This window comes from Amphiprion ocellaris, chromosome 11, assembly GCF_022539595.1.
Source record: "Amphiprion ocellaris isolate individual 3 ecotype Okinawa chromosome 11, ASM2253959v1, whole genome shotgun sequence".
In the NCBI taxonomy this organism is placed as follows: Eukaryota; Metazoa; Chordata; class Actinopteri; family Pomacentridae; genus Amphiprion; species Amphiprion ocellaris.
In genome coordinates, this window is record NC_072776.1 from 28108363 (window position 1) to 28130775 (window position 22413).

The 22413-nt window shown below is 36.0% G+C and overlaps 1 protein-coding gene and 1 long non-coding RNA gene across 5 annotated transcripts in view; one reads left to right on the forward strand and one right to left on the reverse strand.

The window, feature by feature from the left end:
- The first annotated feature begins 1141 nt into the window (after positions 1 to 1141).
- eef1akmt1 (EEF1A lysine methyltransferase 1) overlaps positions 1142 to 22413 on the forward strand; it is a 30946-nt gene continuing 9674 nt past the window's right edge. Inside the window, exons 1-3 of one of the 4 annotated variants that reach the window (XM_055015427.1) lie at positions 1157 to 1281; positions 8190 to 8313; positions 8752 to 8969. Coding sequence is in view for 2 of the 4 variants with exons in the window: in XM_055015424.1 (XP_054871399.1) it covers positions 8245 to 8313 (69 nt within the window). In the remaining 2 variants the exon portion in view is untranslated. Of the gene's footprint in view, positions 1282 to 1357; positions 2289 to 8189; positions 8314 to 8751; positions 8970 to 22413 lie in introns of those variants that run through there. The other 3 variants (XM_055015424.1, XM_055015425.1, XM_055015426.1) reach the window with 3 other exon arrangements.
- On the reverse strand, positions 15816 to 17780 carry LOC129350054 (uncharacterized). Its single transcript, XR_008603268.1, has 2 exons — positions 17214 to 17780; positions 15816 to 16311 (listed from the first exon to the last, which is right to left on the reverse strand). It is a non-coding gene; the product is annotated as an uncharacterized LOC129350054 (long non-coding RNA).

Consider the following 22413-nt stretch of genomic DNA (forward strand, 5'->3'; position numbering starts at 1 on the left):
TCTTAAATATGTTTATTTCCTCCTCTGGGACAGAAAACTGAATATGTTTGGGTTGGGCTTTTGGGAGCCACTGATCCACATTGTTCACCATTTTATAGATCAAACAACTAATCGATTACTTGAGAAAATGATCCAAAGATTGATCAGCAATTAAAATAATCGTCATTGTTATCAGATATTTACTCTTATAATTAGTTTGTAGTTAATATCTTTCCTTCTGTTTTGACTTTTGGGAAAGTGACGGACTGACAGGAATAATTTCTGTTATAAGTGATTAGATGTAATTAGTGAGGAGTTTAAAAGCTCTAATTGTGTTAATGGTTAATGCATCAGTTACAAGCTTTTAATTCAGAGCAACTTTTGTGTTTGTCTTTGTGAGAGACTTTTGTAATGGACTTTTTTAAAACTTATTTTATGAAGAAATGCTGCAGGATGTGAACAAACAATTCCATTAAACAGCTTATTAAATTTCACAGCTGGAATTTTAACTTACATTTTAAGGTTAGAAAATGTAATGAAAGCTCTAATGGAGAAAATGAACATTGTTTATTAAGTTATACAAAAATGTGTACCTGCAGAGCTGATAAGTTTAAAAGCAAAAGTGCTTCATAATGGTGCATTAGTATTTATGATGATTACTGCAGAGCAGAAGCACATGGCTTTCTTATTACCACAATATTTTATTTTAATGATGACACTCAAACCGCAGAAAAGCAATGTTAAGCTGACAGTAGAAGGTTACATAAATGTATAGATAAATGACAAAGATAAATGAATTAATACCAAACTATAAACTATACAGCTGTTTACATAATAAACATGATTTTATAGGTATGAGTCATTATTTTTTTAAAGACAAAGAGATTGAAATTTCTGCTTCTAGCTTCGTATACAGACTTTTTTTCTGGTTTCTTTCCTCTTTGTGATATTAACTAAACAAAACAAGACATTCTGGGGTTTGAGAAACATTGACATTTTGCTAATAGATTAATCAACAATAAAATGATTGTTAGTTTCAGCTCGAAATAACTTTTATGTATTTGTTAAATCTTACAGTCATAATTACACCGTATGGATATCAATAAATATGTCGGATATAAAACTGAACCCATAAAGCGTTTAATTTTCGTAAATGAATCTCCCTTCAAATTTCTGTCTAGCAGTTTTGTCCCTCTGCAGAGGCCGTAGTGTGCTGGTGATGTCATCATCCCGCGACTCCTCACATGTTCACAACAGAGGAGCTGTGAGGTGGTTTAGTGATTGGAGGCCGTTCCTGATCAGGTTTGTTCACTTTTCTTCAATATTTCGACACGTTTCTTCTTTTTGTGTTTGATAATCGAGTTAAATAAGATTCGCGGCTTCGTTCGTGGTTCAGGTTTGTGTCGCTTTTTTCTGGTCATTTTAATGAATTATTTGGAGAGTGAATTATTTTTTCTGCTGGTCTTTGAACACATGTAGTTAAGGAGCTTGTTGTAGCTTCGAGTTCACCAAATCTCCTTTCTTTTGTGTATTCATTATAAACTACGGGGGAGATAGATTATTTTTTTCTGAAGGTGTCCAGGCTGACTTACTTTTTTTACTCAGCAAATGTTTTGTTGCCAAATAGTTAATTTTATGGTCATTTACTCATCAGTTGCAGCCAAGTAGAAGTACATCAGGACTTCTATACAATGGGCTACATTAAGATATTTGATTGTTAGCAATCTGGAACAGTTGCTGAATGTATTGTTTCAGAATTCAAGTTACAAAAGAGATTAGATTAGATAGATACTTTATTCCTCCCCGTGGGGAAATTCACAAATAAAATCAAGCACTTCTCGTCCTTGTTCTGGACTCCAATCTACACAGCTAGTAGACAGAAACTGCAACAAATAATAAATTGATTTGTATGGAAGCAAATCAGACTCATCAGATTCTGAATTTTAAAAGCTGCTGAATTTCTTACTTTGAATTTTTTTGCATCAAAATTTCGTATGTGAATTTTTTATGCCTGAATTTAGCTCATCAAAATTCTAAAAACCAGCTTAAAATTCAATGTCTTCAAAATTCACCATCAAAAAAATTCAGTGTCTTCAAAATTCGCCATCAAAAAATTCAATGTTAAAAAATTCGCTGTCAAAAAATTCGCTGTTCACATCTGGGGGACTCAGGCGTAAACAATCGATCCTGGCCAAAATCGAACCAACGCCCAGCCAATCACGTGGCGCTCCTCCGGTCATGTGACGCAGACGGTTCACCTCACAAGACCGGGGTCAACCACGGCTACCAGCATGAACGACGGCGCTTCAGTGAGTGTATTAATCCTTTTTGTCCTGTATGTGGTTTGTTTTTGTGAGAGTCAGTAAGCTGTAATGCATGCCGTTAGCTGCGCTAGCACAGCGTTAGCCGCGCTAATACAGCGCTAGCACAGCGTTAGCCGCGCTAATACATCGCTAGCACAGCGCTATCACAGCGTTAGCCGCGCTAATACAACGCTAGCACAGCGCTATCACAGCGTTAGCCGCGCTAATACAGTGTTAGCCGCGCTAATACAGTGTTAGCCGCGCTAGCACAGTAATGAGGTCACACAGACAGCACGTTCTGCAGCTGGGTAGTTGAGTAACAATTTTATAAACGCACAAATGGGTGGAAGTGTGATTTATGCGCCCAAAAATGCAGTTAAGTCACAGAGCAGTAGGGTTGCCACCTTTCAGAAATGAAAATAAAGGACGCCCACCACGGCTCCTTGGGGCCACAGTTCAGTAAAATCGGAAGGATATTCACAGATTCAGAATTCCACCATCAATAACTCATTATAAACGATGCCTCTTTTCCATCGCTGTAAGGTAGACAATGTGCTACAAGCTTAGTTTTATCAACAGTAGCTGTCTTTCAAGCTGCAGAAATAACATTGGTGTCAACAGGAGCCAGTTGAAGGCTGCAGTGATTTTGGTGACACTACAGTGTATCAGAGAGAAGCTATTGAATATTTGTGTCTCTCTTTGCTGTTGCAGCAGTTTTGCTAATTGCAGACGGACCCTGTTCACTCCATAGACATCAATGGTATTCCTGTAGCTTGAAAGACAGCTACTGTTGATAAAACTGGGCTTGTAGCACATTGTCTGCCTTGCAATAATGGGAAAGAGGCATCGTTTATGTTTTGACAACCTATATCTACTGAGTTATTGATGCTGGAAGTCCGAATCTGTGAATATCTTTCCAACTTTACTGAACTTGGGGCCACTACCACCTAAGGAGTGATATATTTAATTTTGAAAAAAGCATTTAGCCATACTTAAAGCTTTAAGTGCTTTAACACGGACCTAAAAATTTTGTATTGTTTTATTATCACAGGTTCTGTCTGAAAAGAGGTGGCATCATTTTAAACAGTGAAATCAAACTAACAAAATGTAATGACCAACCAGTAAGCAATACTGGATTCTGCAAAAACATAAACAATTTTTTTAAAAAATCTAAATCTTATCTAAACACAGTTAATGTATTAACTTATCTTTGTGTGTATGCATGTATTTATTGATTTATTCAGTACTGTTAACATATCAGAGTTCTGAGTGAATTTTTCTTAAGATAGGCAAAGGCCATTTATTGATTACATATAGGCTGTTAAATGGTTATTAAAAACTAATAAGCATTTTAAATAAAACAATTCAATTCAATTTTATTTATATAGCACCAATTACAGTCAAATTGTCTCGAGACGCTTTACAGAACCCATATGCCTGACCCCCAGAGCAAGCCAAAAGGCGACAGTGGCAAGGAAAACACCCTTTTAACAGGGAAAAAACCTCGAGCAGAACCCGGCTCTAATGTGGGGGGACCCATCTGTTGCTGGCCAGGCGGGTTGACTTAGGCATTTATTGAGTCACTAAAATATTGTAGAGTACAGACCACTTCAGCATGATTATAAGCATCCTCTGGTAAATTAACAACCAGATACTGATGTCTCTCACCATATGGACTTCAGGAGATGACTGGGGGATGATAAACTGTGACCTACTGGTTGGGTTCTCTCTGTTCTTATGTTTCTTACATGTTTGTCCCCTGACAGCCAGGTCCTAATGTTTTTTGAGCAACACACCATACTATGATGTTTTTACAATGATGGTTCTACTATGGAACCAGTTTGACATGTTCAGGTGTTCTTTGTGTGAAAACTCAGAGATTTCAGGGATCAGAAGGTGGTTTTCAACTTTCTTTGTTAACTTTCTGCCTCAACTTTAAACTAAATTTCCTTCACTAACCCAGCCCTCTGGACTTCCAGGAAGCTGTGTTCCTATTGGCTGTCCAGGTGGCTGCTTGGTGTTATCAGGAACACCTGAGCAGCTCAGTGTCTTCCTGCTTTATTTAGCTGCAGACAAACATTTCCTCTGCTTCTCTTCACCAGTGAACCGGGTTTGGCTCCATTGCTTTAGTTTGTTCTTTAGGTGTTGGCTTGCAGCTTCCAGCAGTAAAATCGTCTTTAATGTGTTTCTTGGTGTGTTTTAGGGCTTTGTACTGGATAGTTGTCTTGGTAAAGGTGGTTCTTTAGCCACAGTTAGCACATGGTGCTAATGTGTGCAGTGATTAGTGGATTTGGTGCAGCTGAGTTGTGTCTTTATCTTGGCTGTAGTGAGTCTTCAGAGGTTTTTGGTCAGACACATTCTGTATTCTTGTTTGTGAACCAACGTTGGTTGTCCAGAAGGTAAGAGTTCCTGTCCTGATTCTCTGTTCTCAGAGCTTCTCTGGTAGGCTGCAGGAGACTTTAGCGTTTGGGTTGTGCTAGTTTGGTTTTTGTATGGTTCATTTGGACAACTATCTTGAGGCCCCTCCATGTGGTTTAGTGAGGTTTTCTGCAACAGTTCTACAAAGCAACCTGCAGCAGAAGAGACTTTGAGAGTTTTTAGGAAGTTCTGGAGACCAGACTTTAGAGCAGCAGAAACATTTGTCAGCAGTTTGAGCAGGAGAAGGTGAGCTTCAGAGTAGAAATGAGATGGAAACCTTCTTGACCCGTGTGGTGAGGTCCTGTACCAAGAGTTTGAGCAGGTTGTGAAGAGTCTGTAGTTCTTTGGTCTGAAAACACAAGAAGAGTCGACTCATTAAAGGAGAAAACAGGAGATATTGTTGGTTCTTCTGTCGCTCTGCAGTTTCCTTAGACTGAATATCAAGTTTATATTTTAAATGATTTCCCATGTGAGCCCAAGAAGACTTCAATAAACTCCCTCCATCCCCTGGACACAACATATTTTATTACCATGTTAAATCTTTTTTTTAAAAATATGTTATTGAGTTTTAATCATAGTTTTAGCATAGTTTTTTCTCTTTGCTTGTTTAGTTTTGTCATCTGTGTAAAAGGTGCTAAACAAATAAAGTTGAATTGATAAACTGAATAATTGACTAACTCATGATTGTGACAACAGAAGTATTTTCATTGTGATTTAAGGGTTTATTTCATTTTTAAGGTTGGGGTTAAAATCTTGACAGAAAAAGAAGATTAAAAAAATAAACTACATAACAAAAAGCAATTGAATCAAAGGAAAAAAAATTAATACAGTAGAACTTTTTAAAAGTTTATTATTAAAAAGATTTAAGAAATTTAAGATGTAATTTCTAATTAAACATTTAATTTTTTAATTAAATGTTTTGTCTTTTTAGAGGTTTAATGATCAAATTAAATGTTTTGTATTTTTTAAAATGTTTAATATTCTTCTTGTTTAATTGTATTTTTTAAATGTTTAATTCTGGAAAATATTTTATCTGTAATTTTGAATATTTGTATTTTAAAAATTTTGTTTAATTTCATAATGACATGTATTGTATCTTGTTGAATTATCTAATTCAATATTTTGTCTGTTTAATAGAGTTAAACATTAAATACAATTTTATATATACATATACCACCTTTTAATGTTTAGTTTTCTTTTTAAATGCTTCATTGTATTTTCAGTTTAATTCCTATTTGAAGTTTTATTGTCTTTAAGATGTAATTTTCTAATTAAACATTTAATTTTCTAATTAAATGTTATGTCTTTTTAAAGGTTTAATAATCTAATTAAATGTTTTGTCTTTTTAAAGGTTTAATGATCCAATTAAATGTTTTGCATTTTTTAAAAATGTTTAACATTCTTCTTGTTTAATTGTATTTTTTAAATGTTTAATTCTGGAAAATATTTTATCTGTAATTTTGAATATTTGTATTTTAAAAATTTTGTTTCATTTCATAATGACGTATTGTATATTGCTGAATTATCTCATTCAATATTTTGTCTGTTTAATATAATTTAATTGTAATTAATGTTTAACTATTAAACAGACAAAATATTGAATGAGATAATTCAGCAATATACAATACATGTCATTATGAAATGAAACAAAATTTTTAAAATACAAATATTCAAAATTACGAGATAAAATATTTTCCAGAATTAAACATTTAAAAAATACAATTAAACAAAGAGAATGTTAAACATTTTTAAAAATAGCAAAACATTAATTGATCATTAAACCGTTAAAGAGGACATGACATGGGTACTTGTATAGCTCAACGGGTTAAGCGGAGTGGACTCATGTACAGGGAGGCTGGTCTCTGACGCAGCGGCTTGGGTTCGGAAATCTGCTCCCGACCCTTTGCTGCATGTCTTCCCCCCGACGTCTTTCCCCAGTTTCCTGTTTTGTTCTCTCTCTACGCCCTATCCAATAAATAAAGCTAAAAAAGTGCCAATAAAAAAAAAAAAGGCATAACATTTAATTATAAAATTTATTGTTTCATTAGAAATACTTAATTCTTAAAGACAGTACTTCAAATAGGATTAAAGACAATAAAACTTCAGTGAAGCATTTAAAAAGAAAATTAAACATTAAAAGGTGGTAAAACATTTAAAAAGAAAAACCTTAAAGATTTAATCGAAACATTAAATATTGGGAAAGAAAAAGAAACTCAAACAAGCCGATAAAGCATTTAAAAAAACAATTAAACATTAAAAAGACAAAACATTTGGAAATCAAATCAGACATTAGAAAAGAATAAAAGGTGAGAAAAGAGCAAAACTAAACGTTTAAGAAGAATCAAACTAAAGACGAAACATTTGAAAAGACATCAGTTAGACTTTAGAAGATCAAATTAAACAGAAGAGACAATAAAACGATCAAAAAGAGCAAAAACAGATAAAAGTCTTACAGCGTTTTCTAGTCTGAAACGAAAACATCAAGTTGTTTCTTCAAACATTTCCTCTTTCTATGTTCTTGGTTTGATTGTGGACAGATTTACTAAGAACTCATTTCAGAAAACAGCTTTCCAGATAAAGTCTACTAGTAGTTGAAGGCATTGATCAAACTAATGTTACCTTCTGATCTCCACAAACTTTACTGTTCAGTGAAGAGAATCAAAGTTTGTTGAGGATTTCTAAAAAACCCGCAGGTGAAGGTCTGAGAAGAACTCAGATTGATGGTCTAAATGTGAAATCAAGACTCATGGTCACAAGTTTTAAGGCTTCTGTTAACCAGAAAGTTCAAACTAACAGAGAACTACAGAGAAACTTTTAAAATTTCAGTCCTCAGACTGTCTGAAGGTTCAAACTAACAGAGAACTACTGAAGAACTTTTAGGTTTTCAGTCCTCAGACTGTCTGAAGGTTCAAACTAAAAGAGAACTACTCAGGAACTTAGAAGATTTCAGTCCTCAGACTGTCTGTCTCAATCGTACGACGTAGTGTGTAACTGTATGCAGTACAGTGAGACGGCATACTTGTTTCCGTTTTCACACCGTCTACATCAACAGAATGCACTGAAACTTTGCCCCCACTAGCTTAGCCTCGCTGTAGCACGCAGCTCAAAGGGGCGTGTCCTATCTACTCATTCATATCTATGAGAACAACGGTAGCTGCACATAAGGACGCCTGACGTTGATTAGCTGCGTAAATACCATTATATACAGTCTATGGTAAATACGTATGTGAATCGCATCATTGGCTGCAGCAGCCAGTCACCGGTCACTCACTGACTCACACTGAAAAATAGCACAGAATGAATTGTTACGTGTTTATTTTATTTACAATTTAGGTTGGATTTTTTTTTTTGTGCGCAGCGCAGATTTTCTGTGCGCGGAGACCGTGTCAGCAGTGCACAATTGCGCATGCGTGCAGCTTAGAGGGAACAGTGCTGGAGAGTGTTTGTGATGCTGAAGCAGTGATCAGTTTTTCTGTTTCTTCTCTGGAGATGCACAATGAGGGACATCTGCAGAGACTGAGAAAGAGTCTCACCACATCCTGACATGAGGAAAAAGACTTTATTGAAGACTACAATGAGAAAAACTATCAGACAGCAGACGGCTGCATTCAAGGTGAGCTCTGAACATTTGATCTGGAACAGGAATTCAATAACGGCAGCATGAGCTTCATTTCAGTCTGTAGCTGCTGAATTCATGGATGAATCATCTGGCACTAGAGAGGAAGACCATCAAACATCCACGTCAGCTGATGGAGGTCCAAGAGTCTCACCAAACAAACAACCGAGAGTGAAGACCTCAAATCTTGATTGGACAGCCTCCTATTCAGCCACATGTGTGAACAAATGCCTCTAAGCTGATTTGTTTTCTAAAATAAATCTAGTTTGAGTCCTAATCTATGCCTGTGTGTTTGCTTCTTTACACCGCTGTTAACAGTTTAGGCTGTTAGATTGTTCCAGATAAGACAAGTACAAGATTCTTCAGAGCCGTTCTACCACGAGCCTGACAGGAAGAACTCCAACAGCTACTGAATGTTCCTGTGGTTCCCTCAAGGCTACAGGAGGAGTCCTACGAGGATGAGCCGGTCCACCTGATGGCAGCCAGTCGCTGCGGTTCAAAGCCACCACCGACTACGTGGACTTCTACTGGACCACACGGAGGCCTTCAAACCGGAGCAACAAGTTCAGCGACTCCCCGACTCGTGGGTCTGAGGACGCCGCCGAGCCTCGGTCCAGCCGGCCTCCTGTCTGTGGGTGTTTGAGTGCTGAGAGGTTTGTGGATGCATGTGAAAGTTCTGTGTTGAAACAGCAGCTTTGGACTCAGTAACGCTGGTAAAAACCAAGAGCTCCTTTATTTGTGACTTCCACTAAAACTGATGAAAATAAGTTTGCCAGGGCTCTGACTGATAACAGATTATTAAATAATGAAAATAACAGTTTAAATATTCCTTTAAACAGTCCTTTTAGGTCTACATTTCCTTTACACTGACTTCTTGGTATATGTACAAGTATTTTGGGTGGAATATACCATTAAGCCCAATGTTAAAGGGTTCTTCTGGGAATATACCATTAAACTAACCTTTTAGGTAAATGTTCCAGGATGTTGGGTAGAATATACCATCAGATCAACCTTTTAGGTCTACATTGGAAGATTTTAGAGTAGAATATTACTCCAAACCATCCTTTAGGTCTACATTTAAGGTGGAATACTCCTTTACACCAAGATTTTTTTTGGTCTACATTGAAGGATTTTTAGGTGGAATATTCCTTTGAACGAACTTTTTAAGTTTATGTTCAAGGATGTTGGGTGGAATATACCATCAGACCAACCTCCAAGGTCTACAGTAGTGAATTTTAGGTGGAATATACCATTAAAATCACCTTTTAGGTCTACATTGGCGGATTTTAGGTGGAATTTTCTTCCAAACCGTCTTTTAGTCTATATTTAAGGATGTTGAGGATGGTATATTCTTCCAAACCAACTTCTCAGATCTACATTTCAGGTGGAATATTCCTCCATACTGACTTTTTTGGTCTACATTGAAGGATTTTTTCTAAACCACCCTTTCGGGTCTCTATTTGAGGTTTTAGGTGGAATATTCCTTTTAACCAGAACCTCAGCTCTCTTTGAGGATTTTGGATGGAAAACTCAGTTAAACCAACATTTTAGGTGCATGTCCAAGGATTTTTGGTGGAATGTTCCTTTAAGGTGGATGTGTGAGGACCTTGTAGGTGGAATACTTCCTGAAACCAACCTTTTAGGTCAACATTCAAAGATTTAAGGTGGAATATTTCTTTAAATCAACCTAAATTTCATATTTTGATCATTATCAAGTGGGAAACCTCAATCCAGACTCCTCATAATGACATTTGAGATTTATGCTGCTGTTATTTGTTTAGTCCAGACTAAATGACAGAAATCCACAACTGTAATTTTATTTCAGGACTCGGTCATTAAATGTCAAAACAATCCATGTGACTAAAAACTCAACAGCTTTACAAACTCTAAGATTAAACTCTCCACAAGGATCCAAAATAAGTTGGACTTCTACATGAGAGCTTTAATTATTCTTCATCTACCTCCTGAAAAGTTTGGTCAATAAGAAAGACAAAAACTAATATTTTCAGCTGAACTAAAGACAGACTTTGTGATTTTTCTGCTCACATGTGTTGTTGTAAACTTACTCTTTCAAATAAATAGCCGCCTAACCCCCTGGAAACCAGCGTTTGTCCTGTTTTTGTGTCGCTCCTCGGCGACCCTAGACAGCCGGGTCGTAATGTTTTTTGAGCAACACACCATACTATGACATTTTTACAATAATGGTTCTACTATGGAACCAGATTGACATGTTCAAGCGTTCTTTGTGTAAAAACTCAGAGATTTCAGGTATCAGAAGGTGGTTTTCAACTTTCTTTGTAAATTTACTTCACTAACCCAGCCCTCTGGACTTGCAGTAAGCTGTGTTCCTATTGGCTGTCCAAGTGGCTGTGTTCCTATTGGCTGTCCAGGTGGCTGCTTGGTGTTATCAGGAACACCTGAGCAGCTCAGTGTCTTCCTGCTTTATTGTGGCTGCAGACAAACATTTCCTCTGCTTCTGTTCACCACTGAACTGGGTCTGACTCTGTTGCTTTAGTTAGTTCTTTAGGCGTTGCCTTGCAGCTTCCAGCAGTAAAATCGTCTTTAATGTGTTTCTTGGTGTGTTTTAGGGCTTTGTACTGGATAGCTGTCTTGGTAAATGTGGTTCTTTAGCCACAGTTAGCACATGGTGCTAATGTGTGCAGTGATTAGTGGATTTGGTGCAGCTGAGTTGTGTCTTTATCTTGGCTGTAGTGAGTCTTCAGAGGTTTTTGGTCAGACACATTCTGTGTTCTTGTTTGTGAACCAGCGTTGGTTGTCCAGAAGGTAAGAGTTCCTGTCCTGATTCTCTGTTGTCAGAGGTTCTCTGGTAGGCTGCAGGAGACTTTAGCGTTTGGGTTGTGCTAGTTTGGTTTTTGTACGGGTTAATTTGAATCACTATCTTGAGGCCCCTCCGTGTGGTTTAGTGAGGTTTTCTGCAACAGTTCTACAAAGCAACCTGCAGCAGAAGAGACTTTGAGAGTTTTTAGGAAGTTCTGGAGACCAGACTTTAGAGCAGCAGAAACATTTGTCAGCAGTTTGAGCAGGAGAAGGTGAGCTTCAGAGTAGAAATGAGACAGAAACCTTCTTGACCCGTGTGGTGAGGTCCTGTACCAAGAGTTTGAGCAGGTTGTGAAGAGTCTGTAGTTCTTTGGTCTGAAAGCACAAGAAGAGTCGACTCATTAAAGGAGAAAACAGGAGATATTGTTGCTTCTTCTGTCGCTCTGCAGTTTCCTTAGACTGAATATCAAGTTTATATTTTAAATGATTTCCCATGTGAGCCCAAGAAGACTTCAATAAACTCCCTCCATCCCCTGGACACAACATATTTTATTACCATGTTAAATCTTTTATTTTTTTAAAATGTTTTTGAGTTTTAATCATAGTTTTAGCGTAGTTTTTTCTTTTTGCTTATTTAGTTTTGTCATCTGTGTGAAAGGTGCTAAACAAATAAAGCTGAATTGACAAACTGAATAATTGACTAACTCATGATTGTGACAACAGAAGTATTTTCATTGTGATTTAAGGGTTTGTTTCATTTTTAAGGTTGAGGTTAAAATCTTGACAGAAAAAAAGATTAAAGAAATAAACTACATTTAAAAAAGCAATTAAATCAAAGGGAAAAAAACATTTAATACAATAAAACTTTTTTTTAAAAATTAAACATTAAATGCAATTATTTTATATTAAACAGACAAAATATTTAATTAAATAATTAAACAGATACAAAACATGTAGTTATGAAATTAAACAAAATTTTTTAAACAAAAATATTAAACATTAAAGATGAAATATTTTAGATAAACATTTCAAAAATAAAATTAAACAAGAAGAATATTAAATATTTTCAAAAAATACAAAACATTAAATTATATCATTAAACCTTTAAAAAGACAAAACATTGAATTAAAAAATTACATGTTTAATTAGAAAATTAGATCTTAAAGACAATAAAACTTTAAATAGGAATTAAACAAAAATACAATGAAGCATTTAAAAAGAAAATGAAACATTAAAAGGTGGTATAACATTTAAAAAGAAAAACCTTAAAGATTTATTCGAAAAATTAAACATTGGCAAAGAAAAGGAAATTTTTCAAACAAGCCGCTACAACATTTGAAAAAAAAAAACAATTAAACATTAAAAAGACAAAACATTTCTAAATCCAATCAGACATTAGAAAAGAATAAAACGTGAGAAAAGAGCAAAACTAAACATTTAAGGAGAATCAAAACTAAAGACAAAACATTTGAAAAGACACCAATTAGACTTTAGAAGATCAAATTAAACAGAAGAGACAATAAAACGATCAAAAAGAGCAAAAACAGATAAAGGTCTTCAAGCGTTTTCTAGTCTGAAATGAAAACATTAAGTTGTTTCTTCAAACATTTCCTCTTTCTATGTTCTTGGTTTGATTGTGGACAGATTTACTAAGAACTCATTTAAGAAAACTGCTTTCCAGATAAAGTCTACTAGTAGTTGAAGGCATTGATCAAACTAATGTTACCTTCTGATCTCCACAAACTTTACTGTTCAGTGAAGAGAATCAAAGTTTGTTCAAGATTTCTAAAAAACCCACAGGTGAAGGTCTGAGAAGAACTCATATGGATGATCTAAATGTGAAATCAAGACTCGTGGTCACAAGTTTTAAGGCTTCTGTTAACCAGAAAGTTCAAACTAACAGAGAAGTACTGAGAAACTTTTAAAATTTCAGTCCTCAGACTGTCTAAAGATTCAAACTAAAAGAGAACTACTCAAGAACTTTAGGATTTCAGTCCTCAGACTGTCTGAAGGTTCAAACTAACAGAGAACTACTCAAGAACTTTTAAGATTTCAGTCCTCGAACTGTCTAAAAGCTCAAACTAACAGAGAAGTACTGAGAAACTTTGACGATTTCAGTCCTCAGACTGTCTGAAGGTTCAATCTAACAGAGAACTACTGTGGGACTTAGAAAATTTCAGCCCTCAGACTGTGTGAAAGCTCAGGTCCTGAGGACTCGGGAGGTGTGGAGGCTTGGAAAGTCTTGGAACTGAGGGTTCAACCCTCCAGCACAAAGGCTGAAGTCCAACCTCCTGAAAAAAACGGTCGAGTCGAGACTCAAGTAAAAAAAAAAGTCGAAAACGACAAAAAATAGATGATAAATGCGCAAAAAAAAGAAGAATTAGTATCTGAGCGAATAGCTCAGGGGATAAGAAGAGTGACTACCAAGTGGAAGGTCGCAGGTTCAAGACCCGCCACGGGCCTTTTTCTTTGTTTGTCTTTGTCAGAATATTGAGAAAATTTAAGAAGGGTCTGGTCTTGAACCAGCGACCTGCAGCTCCATAGGCAAATCCTTAACTCACTGAGCTACAGATCAGATGAAAAGAAATAATTTCGTCGTCCCTTTGGCATCGTAGTTTCCAAGTGACCACATGGGCGGAGCCAAGGCGGAGCTGAGGCGGAGTCTGGGTGGAGTCGGGGCGGAGAGTAGGCGGGGAGGTGGGTGGCGGCCTCCCCCCTCTATTCCCCCGCCTCCCCCCACCACCCACCACACCTTCCCCCGCCCGACGAGTTCATCGAGTCTCCACGAGTTCTTCGAGTCTTCACTGGTTTTCCCGAGTTTCTTGAGTTTCCACGAGGTCAGAGGCAGGACAAGTTGTCATGAAGAGATGTTGAAGTCGGCCAGGATGGACTGACTTTTTACAGGGACTAGAAGGAAGACGACTAGAAGAGCAGGTCTTTAACCACCATCCATAAAATCCATGGAGTCAGCTCCAGAGAAATGAAGGGAGATCAACTTTTATCAACCTCCATCCACATGTTCAACTTGATATCTTTACTTGGACATTTTTAGCGCCACAAACCTATAGTATCACACTTTATTATCATTTATTAGGACTTGAATGGAATCCACCAGCAGATTTAGTTTTTGTTGACAAACTTTATTCTTGTTGTCGTGGGACTGCAGTATTTAAAACTGTTCCTTCTATTTGACCTCATGTTTATTAGTTTTAGTGGAGAAAGTTATTTTGTTGATTAGTCTCTTAAAAACCAAATAATAAATTGGATTAGTCAAGAGGTTTAAATTTCTTACTTTGTCATATTTTAAATATGACAAAAAAAATATATAAAAATAAAGTGTCTTGAGATAATTTGACCTGTAATTGGCATTATAGAAATAAAATTGAATTAAAATTGTATGTATCTTGTAATGTTGGCGTAATTCAGCCATATATGTTGGAAAACACATTTTCTTTGTCCATTAATCTGTTGATCGTTTTCTCCAGTAATTCATTTCTTGTTTTGGTTTATAAAATGTCAAACCCAAATATATTCAGTTTACTGTCATAAAAACCAAAGAGATTTACATTCATGATGCAGGAATCAGGCAGTTTTTCACATTTTTATCTTAGTTTAGTCAGAAAGATAGTTGATAATCTGTGAACTGTTGCAGCTTGTGAGCCGTAAAAGGTTTTAATCTTTGGGGCCGAGTGTCAGAAAACATTTGGAAACCAACATCAACAAAACACTCAACAAAGATCTGAACATCGTTAAAGGGAAATCCAACTTTTGCATGACGATGTCTAATTAAAGGACATTTATTTCCAACGTAAATGTGTGATATTCATCCTCTGGAGCTTTCTCTTCACATCGTCTTCCACTTGGACTGGTTTGGTCGGGAGCATGTGCAACAAACATTTAAAAAACTGCACTTTAACATCAATGAATGACACTGAAGTTTAATCTCTACATAAACGCGACTGAGTCTGGATGTGCTGCTCTGTCATTAACTCCTAAGTTTAGGGAAAGTTCAAACAAAAGAGGACAGTTCAGATCAGACTTGAGAATGAGCTTATTTTGAACAAACATCTCAGACTTTCTGAGTTTCAGCATCTCTAGCAAGATATTTTAACAAGAAGTAACTCAAGAGATCCAGAAGTTGGAGAGTTAGCTTTAGCTGAGCCAAAGAACATGTGGGACGCTAACCTAGCAAACATTTCAGACTTTTCTCTGTGAATTCTGAGAAATAATTTCCTATTTAATGACAGAGCTACACATCTTAACTCAGTCTCATTAAAACAGACTCATTCAGTGTCCTCCATCCATATTAAAGTGCAGTTACCCAAAATGTTTGTTGCATGAGCTCCAACAAAACCTGTCCAGGTAGAAGGCCACTTTGACAAACAGGAAGTGGTAGATTCCAAGCAGATTTATAGAAGGGGGAACCGGACTGTACTAAGTGTTGTCAAGTATAGAGGGGTGTTTTGTGGGTTTTTAAGGCTGATAATGATTATTAGTGAGACATTTGGAGTAGATATTCATTTGCAGTAAATGAAAGTATTTAAAATCTTGGAGTTAAACTTAGAAGAACACAAACTAACAGAAAACTTTGTTGATACGTTTTTGTTTTGTTTAGAGATGTTAAGTTAAAGGAGTTTTATTCGTGATGTATAACCAATCAAATCACTCCAGAAGACAGAGCGACCACAGGTAGATAAAGGTTCAGAGCCAAAGTAGCACCTTTTTAAAATGGATTTATTACCATAAATCAGTAAAAAATAAAATACTGATAATCAGTAAATCAGTCAGCCCACAATTACTACAATTCTACAATGTGTGTCTCTTTCCTTTGACTTGGTATTTGTACAATATACGATGTATATGATGGCGTTTCTTCATACCAAAGGCTATACTATGATGTTTTCTAAGAGACATACGATGCTACTCTGTTCTGGCCCTGAGCCGTTGCACTCCTCCTCTGTTGTTTTCTGGATTGTACTCAGCTGCATGCCTTCGTCCACCAGGCCTCCGTTGACTCGTCCCGCCTGCCGTCTCTGGAGCTGAAGCTGGATTGGAACAGACCAAAGTACAGTCCAATCACGATGCCAGCTGCCTCTCAAAAGGCTCCTTCATCTGGCAGGTGGCAGCACTTCTTCTGAGGGGAAGCTGAGCTGGTCCAGCAGAACTTTGGAGATGTGTTCCAGTGGTTGGTGGATGTGTGGGGAGATAGAGAGAGACCTTTGAATTGTTCAGAAAGGAAAACAGGGAACCCATTGGTAGTTTTAGTTTAGGGTGCTACTGCGGTGAGTTTTTGGGTTTTAAGAGGTGAACAGGAAGAGTTTCTTTTTCGTATTGATTATCTTTTACTTTGTTCCTGGTTGGAATGCCCATCAATGTCAACATGAAGTTCACTTTTAGTTCTGTTGATTTATTTTTATTTTACTAACACGCATTTGCTTTTAACCCCCTCACATGTTGTGTTGTTGTAAACTTCCTCTTTCAAATAAATACTCGTCAAACCCTCTGGAAACCAGCGTTTGGACTGTTTTTGTGTTGCTCCTCACCTACTTCAGACAGCCGGGACACAACAACGTTTTGTGGACTAAAGGCTTTTCTACGAGGTTTTTAGAGCGACATGCTATACTATGATGTTTTCTGAATGACATGCTATACTATGACGTTTGTTGGACCAAAGACTATACTCTGACGTTTTTGGAGCGACATGCTATACTATGGACATTTTCTGGACCAAAGGCTATACTATGACGTTTGTTGGGAACATGCTATACTATAGGCTTTTTTAATTGACATATTACTATGATGTGTTTTTTGTTTGTGTTTTTTTTGTTTTTTAGCAACATATAATAATTTGAAAAGTTTTAAAAATTACTATACTTTTACTTGTGCAATGAAATATTCTTTTTAGGCAAAGGCCATGTTTGATTACATATAGGCTATTAAATAAATGTTTATTAAAAACTAAAAAGTATTAAAAAATAATAACCAACTTAGGCATTTACTGAGTCACTAAAATAGTGTAGAGTGTACGGCCACATCAGCATTATTATAAGCATCCTCTGTTAAATTCACAGCCATATACTGTAGGAAATCTAGCTGATCTCATCATGATGTCCACTTACCATATGGACCTCAGGAGATGATTAGATGATGATAAACTGTGACCTGCTGGTTGGGTTCTCTCTGTTCTCATATTTCCTCCATGTTTGTCTCCTGATGCTGCCTTACTTCAGCCAGTCCATGAGCAACAGAAAACACAGTTTGCCTTGTACCCATTGCCAGGGGTTCCACTCTTCCCACTCCAGTCTGTACATTTGCAAACGTTTTTGCTTCTTTAGACGTGGTGGAGTTTCAGGTGTAGACATTTTTAAACATGCGGGTGCAGCAGCGTCTGTAACCTGGCAACCAGAGACAGGACGGACACACAGAGACGTCTGAAGTCTGTCCACTGGACCTGGCATCGGGTCCTCGCTGCATAGGTCCTACAAAGACGAAAATGGCTGCCCTTAATATTTGCTGTGTTTTATTTTGTTCATTAGACAGTTTTGATGAGTGTGTGACAGACGTGTACGGGGCATTTATGAAAATACGGAACAACTTGCGTCCCGTATTGAATCAATACGGGACGCAACAAGTTATTGTGCAATGATAGATAAATGCAGCCCATTTTTCAACCGTTTCCTGTTTAGTATGCGTAACCTCTTAATTTGTTCTAAAAGAAATGTCTAATGAGGCAGTCTAGTCTTTCAGTCAGGTTAAGTCATTTTTCCCATTGGTGGTTTGCATTATATAGCTTTGTTTTTTTTTTTTTGCCAACATTCTTTTTTATTGATTTTAGTTTGTTTTTCAGTTACACACAAACAAACAACCGAACAATGAACTTACATGATGAAAGTTTCACTTGGGGAATTTACAGCTTATACATTTACAATTTTAAATAAAAAGTTAATTGAAAATTAACATTTTTTTTTTATATAACCATTAGGGCTGCAGCAAACGATTATCTTGATAATTGATTTATCTGTTAAACATCCCTTGACTAACCGAGTAATCACGAGACTGCGAAAGGTGTGCAAATATGGCATTTTGACGAAATTTGAACTGCATAAAGCTGCAAAATATGCCATTATAGAGCCTATGAACTGAGTAGATTTACAAATAGTTTTCTCATGGGATGTTAAGTTTGTGCATTACCCCAATAATCATACAATGTCACTGCAGAGGGCTACTTTTAAAATTACTCAATATTCTCAATTACATCTGTAAGATCTGTTTTTGCAATGTATTCAATAAATGGATCCCAAATTTGATGAAATAAATGCATTTTATGTTTAATTGTATAGGTAATTTTCTCTAAAGGCAATGTTGTAGAAAGCTCTGATAGCCATCTTCCTATACTTGGTCTATTAATATCCTTCCAGTTAATTGCCACTAATCTCTTTGCCAGTAAAATACCTAAATCTAATAATATCTTTTGGCTTTTTCTAATTTTTAATGTGCTTGGATATAGGCCTAAACTATACTAATGGTATGTGAATATGTAAAATATTTTGAAGGTGATGTTTCACTTCTTGCCAGAATAATTGGATTTCTGTACACTGCCATATACAATGATAAAGAGTACCTTTTTCCTTGTTACATTCCGTGCATGTATCTGGTATGGCGTTATTATACTTGTTGGGTTTTTCTGGCGTAACAGAAGTTCGCATCAGCCAGTTATATTGTAGTAATTTCAGACGTGTATTAGTAGTTTTTGATTGTGCTGTAGTACATGCTTCTTGCCACTCTTCCCATGAAATATCCTCACCCAGGTCCTCTCTCCATGCTTCCATCCGTAATGCAGATGTTTCACTACACTTATCTACAAGGAAAATGTATATTTTTGATATTTGTCCACGTTCTTGGCACTTTATGTCATCTATTAACTTTTCGAAAGTAGATAGTGCAGGGATTGATAGCGACTGATTTTGTTCTTTTTTAATAAAATTGCGTAATTGTAAGTACTTGAAAAAATGGTTGCGAGGAATGTCAAACTTACCGACCAATTCTTCAAATGACATCAGTACATTTTGTTTATAAACATCGCCAATTTTCTGTAAACCATTTTTGGCCCAAGCTTTAAATCCACCATCTGCTTTTCCTGGAGTGAAATATTCATTTCCCCATATCGGGCGAAAGACAGAGAGAGAGGGAGTTTCAGCAAGATACTTTTCAACCTTATACCACACTGCAATCATATTTTTTACTATTGGGTTTTTTGTTTGTTGTTTCAGGATTGACTTTTTTGCAGAGTAGATATACATAGGAAATTGAAGATTGAGTTGTGATTCCTCCATCATTTTCCAAACTGGTGGATCTTTTCTTTTAAAGTAAAATAGCAATGTTTTCAATTGTGCAGCCCAATAGTAAAAAAGTGGATTTGGGCATTTAAGCCCCCCTCTATCAAAAGGCAAATAAAGCAAAGACAACCTTGTCCTCGGACGTCTGTTATTCCATAAAAAAACGTATAAACAATGATTTAAGCCTTGTAAATAAATTATTTGGAGGAGGAAGTGGAAGGTATTGGAATAAGTATAAGAGTTTAGGCATAATATTCATTTTAAGTACATTGATTTTTCCTATGAGAGACATAGGTATAGGTTTCCATCTATCTAATAATTGCATAATTTCTTGTAACATTGGTTCATAATTTCTTGGTATAATATATTTCACAATTTTGAATTGGGTAGCTATAAGTGGAGGACTCATATAATTGCATTTATTTAAAAACATTAAGATGATTTTGAGTTATTCAATTTATAGTCTGAGCTTTTCCCAAACACATTGATGATATGTAGCAATTCTGGGACAGATGTATTAACATTTTTAAGAAATATAATCACATCATCAGCAAAAAGAGCCAGACGGTGTTCTTGTTCTCCTATACAGATTCCTGTGATACTTTGGCTTGCTCTTATAGCTATTGCCAGCGGTTCAATAGCTAAAAGGAACAACAATGGTGACAGTGGGTCTCCCTGTCTACATCCTCTTTCTATATCAATTGCTCCAGAAATGTTACGGTTAGTCATTATTTCCACAAATGGTTTTGTGTAAAGTAATTTAACCCATCTTTTAAAATTGTCCCCAAAACCGAAACTTGCAAGAACTTCAAATAAATAGAGCCATTCGACTCTGTCGAAAGCTTTTTCAGCGTCTAACGACAGTATTGCTGTGTCTCGAGATCCTTTTTCAAAATATAGAATATTTAAAAGACGTCTAACATTATGAAATCCTTGCCTACCTTGTACAAAATCATTTTGATCACTATGAACAATGTTTGGGATTATTTTCTCTAGTCTCATTGCGAGTATCTTACTTAGAATTTTCAAATCTACATTTAAAAGACTGATTGGCCTAAGATTTTCACATTTATTATTTTGTTTGCCCGGTTTTGGCAGTAGTGTGATTAGTGCCCCTCTCAAAGTTGTAGGCAATATTCCATTATTAAACGACTCTTGATACATCTCCAAAAGGGGTAAAATTAGTTCCTGCTTGTACAATTTATATATTTCTACAGGGATCCCATCGGGACCAGGAGTTTTGCCACTTTTAATATTATCAATGGCCTTGGATATTTCTGTCAAAGTTATATCTTTTTCTAATTCGCTCTTTAGCTCTTCTGTTATTTTGGGGATTTGAACACTATTCAAAAAGTTGTTGAGTTCTAATGAGTTTGAAGGTATTTCAGTACTGTAGAGATTTTTATAAAATATTTTAAAAGTTTTGTTTATTTCCAGTGGATCTACAATGTTTTCATTCTTACCATTAAGGAGTGTAGTAATTTGTTTCTCGTTCTGCAATTTTTTAATTCACCATGCCAACACCTTTCCTGGTTTTTCACCTTGATCATAGAAGGTCTGTTTAAGTCAAAATAAACTTGACATTGCCTTTGTAGCCGATAACTCATTATATTGTGATCTAAGTAGAATAATTTCTTGATGAATTTTTTGGCAACCTAGCTGATAATATTGTTCCTCTAAATGTCTTATTTTTGTTTCTAATGTTTTAATTTTATTATATGTTTCCTTGGCTTTAGAGCTTGTTATATTGATTATTTGTCCCCTGATAAAAGCCTTAAATGCCTCCCATCTAGTGCTTTTAGAAGTTTCATTTGTGTTGGTTTCAAAATAGTAATTAATTTGTTCCTTTAAGAAAATTACAAAGCCTGTATCGTTTAGCCATTTTGTTTTGAATTTCCATTTGGGAATGTCGCTAATTAACTTTGAATCTTGATAAATAAGAGAGACCGGAGCATGGTCTGATAACAGAATAGAACCATAGGAGACATCTTCCACTTTGTATTTGAGTAATGACGAGATTAAAAAATAATCTATGCGCGAATAAGACTGGTATGTGCTAGAGTAGCACGAAAATATTTTATCATTTGGATTTTCTTCTCTCCATATGTCTATTAGATTCATCTCTTTCATAAATTGTTTAATCACTTCCCTGCTTTGGGAGTGTGATTGATCAATTCCAGAACTCTTATCTAAAGTTGGATTTAGGGTGCAGTTGAAATCCCCAGCTATTATACATAACCCTGATAAAGAAGCAACACAGAAAAATAAATTTTGAAAAAATTCAGGCTCATCTTTGTTGGGAGCGTACACATTGATTAAAATAATTTTTTCATTAAGAATTGTTCCTTGCATAATTATATAACGCCCTCCTTTATCTTTAATAATTTTGTCAATTTGAAATGGAATAGAGTCATGAATCAAGATCATGACACCTCTTGCTTGGGACGTAGAAGGAGCTGAAGTTACTATTCCTTTCCACCTCCTCCTCACTTTTAGCTCATCTTCACATTTCATATGCGTTTCTTGAAGAAATACTATGTTTGATTGCAGTGTTTTGATTCTATTCATGACCTGTTTTACCTTCTTTGATTTTTGTAGCCCTCTGCAGTTCCAAGATGTAATTTTAATTTTTAGATTCACAATTTTACTAATTCAATTTTAAAATGATCCCCAACATAGATAGTTTTGTCATCATCACACAGAACAAAGTGAACACAAAACAGAGTGAACATTAACCCCTTATCCATATAAACATGGACATCCCTCCCCTTTGATACTGGGTTTCCAGAGAGCAAACAACTGTTCCACACACAGTGGGGATCAGTCTGCTGACTACCACTTGACAAAATAGAAACAAAAAAAACCGTAGCTGCTCTGCCACAACTGTCATTCAACAACTTAATAGAACTGTGCTTATCTCAATAACATCCCTACATCATGTACAACCAAGATCAGTCCTTGCACTTATTTTAATGTCTTACTC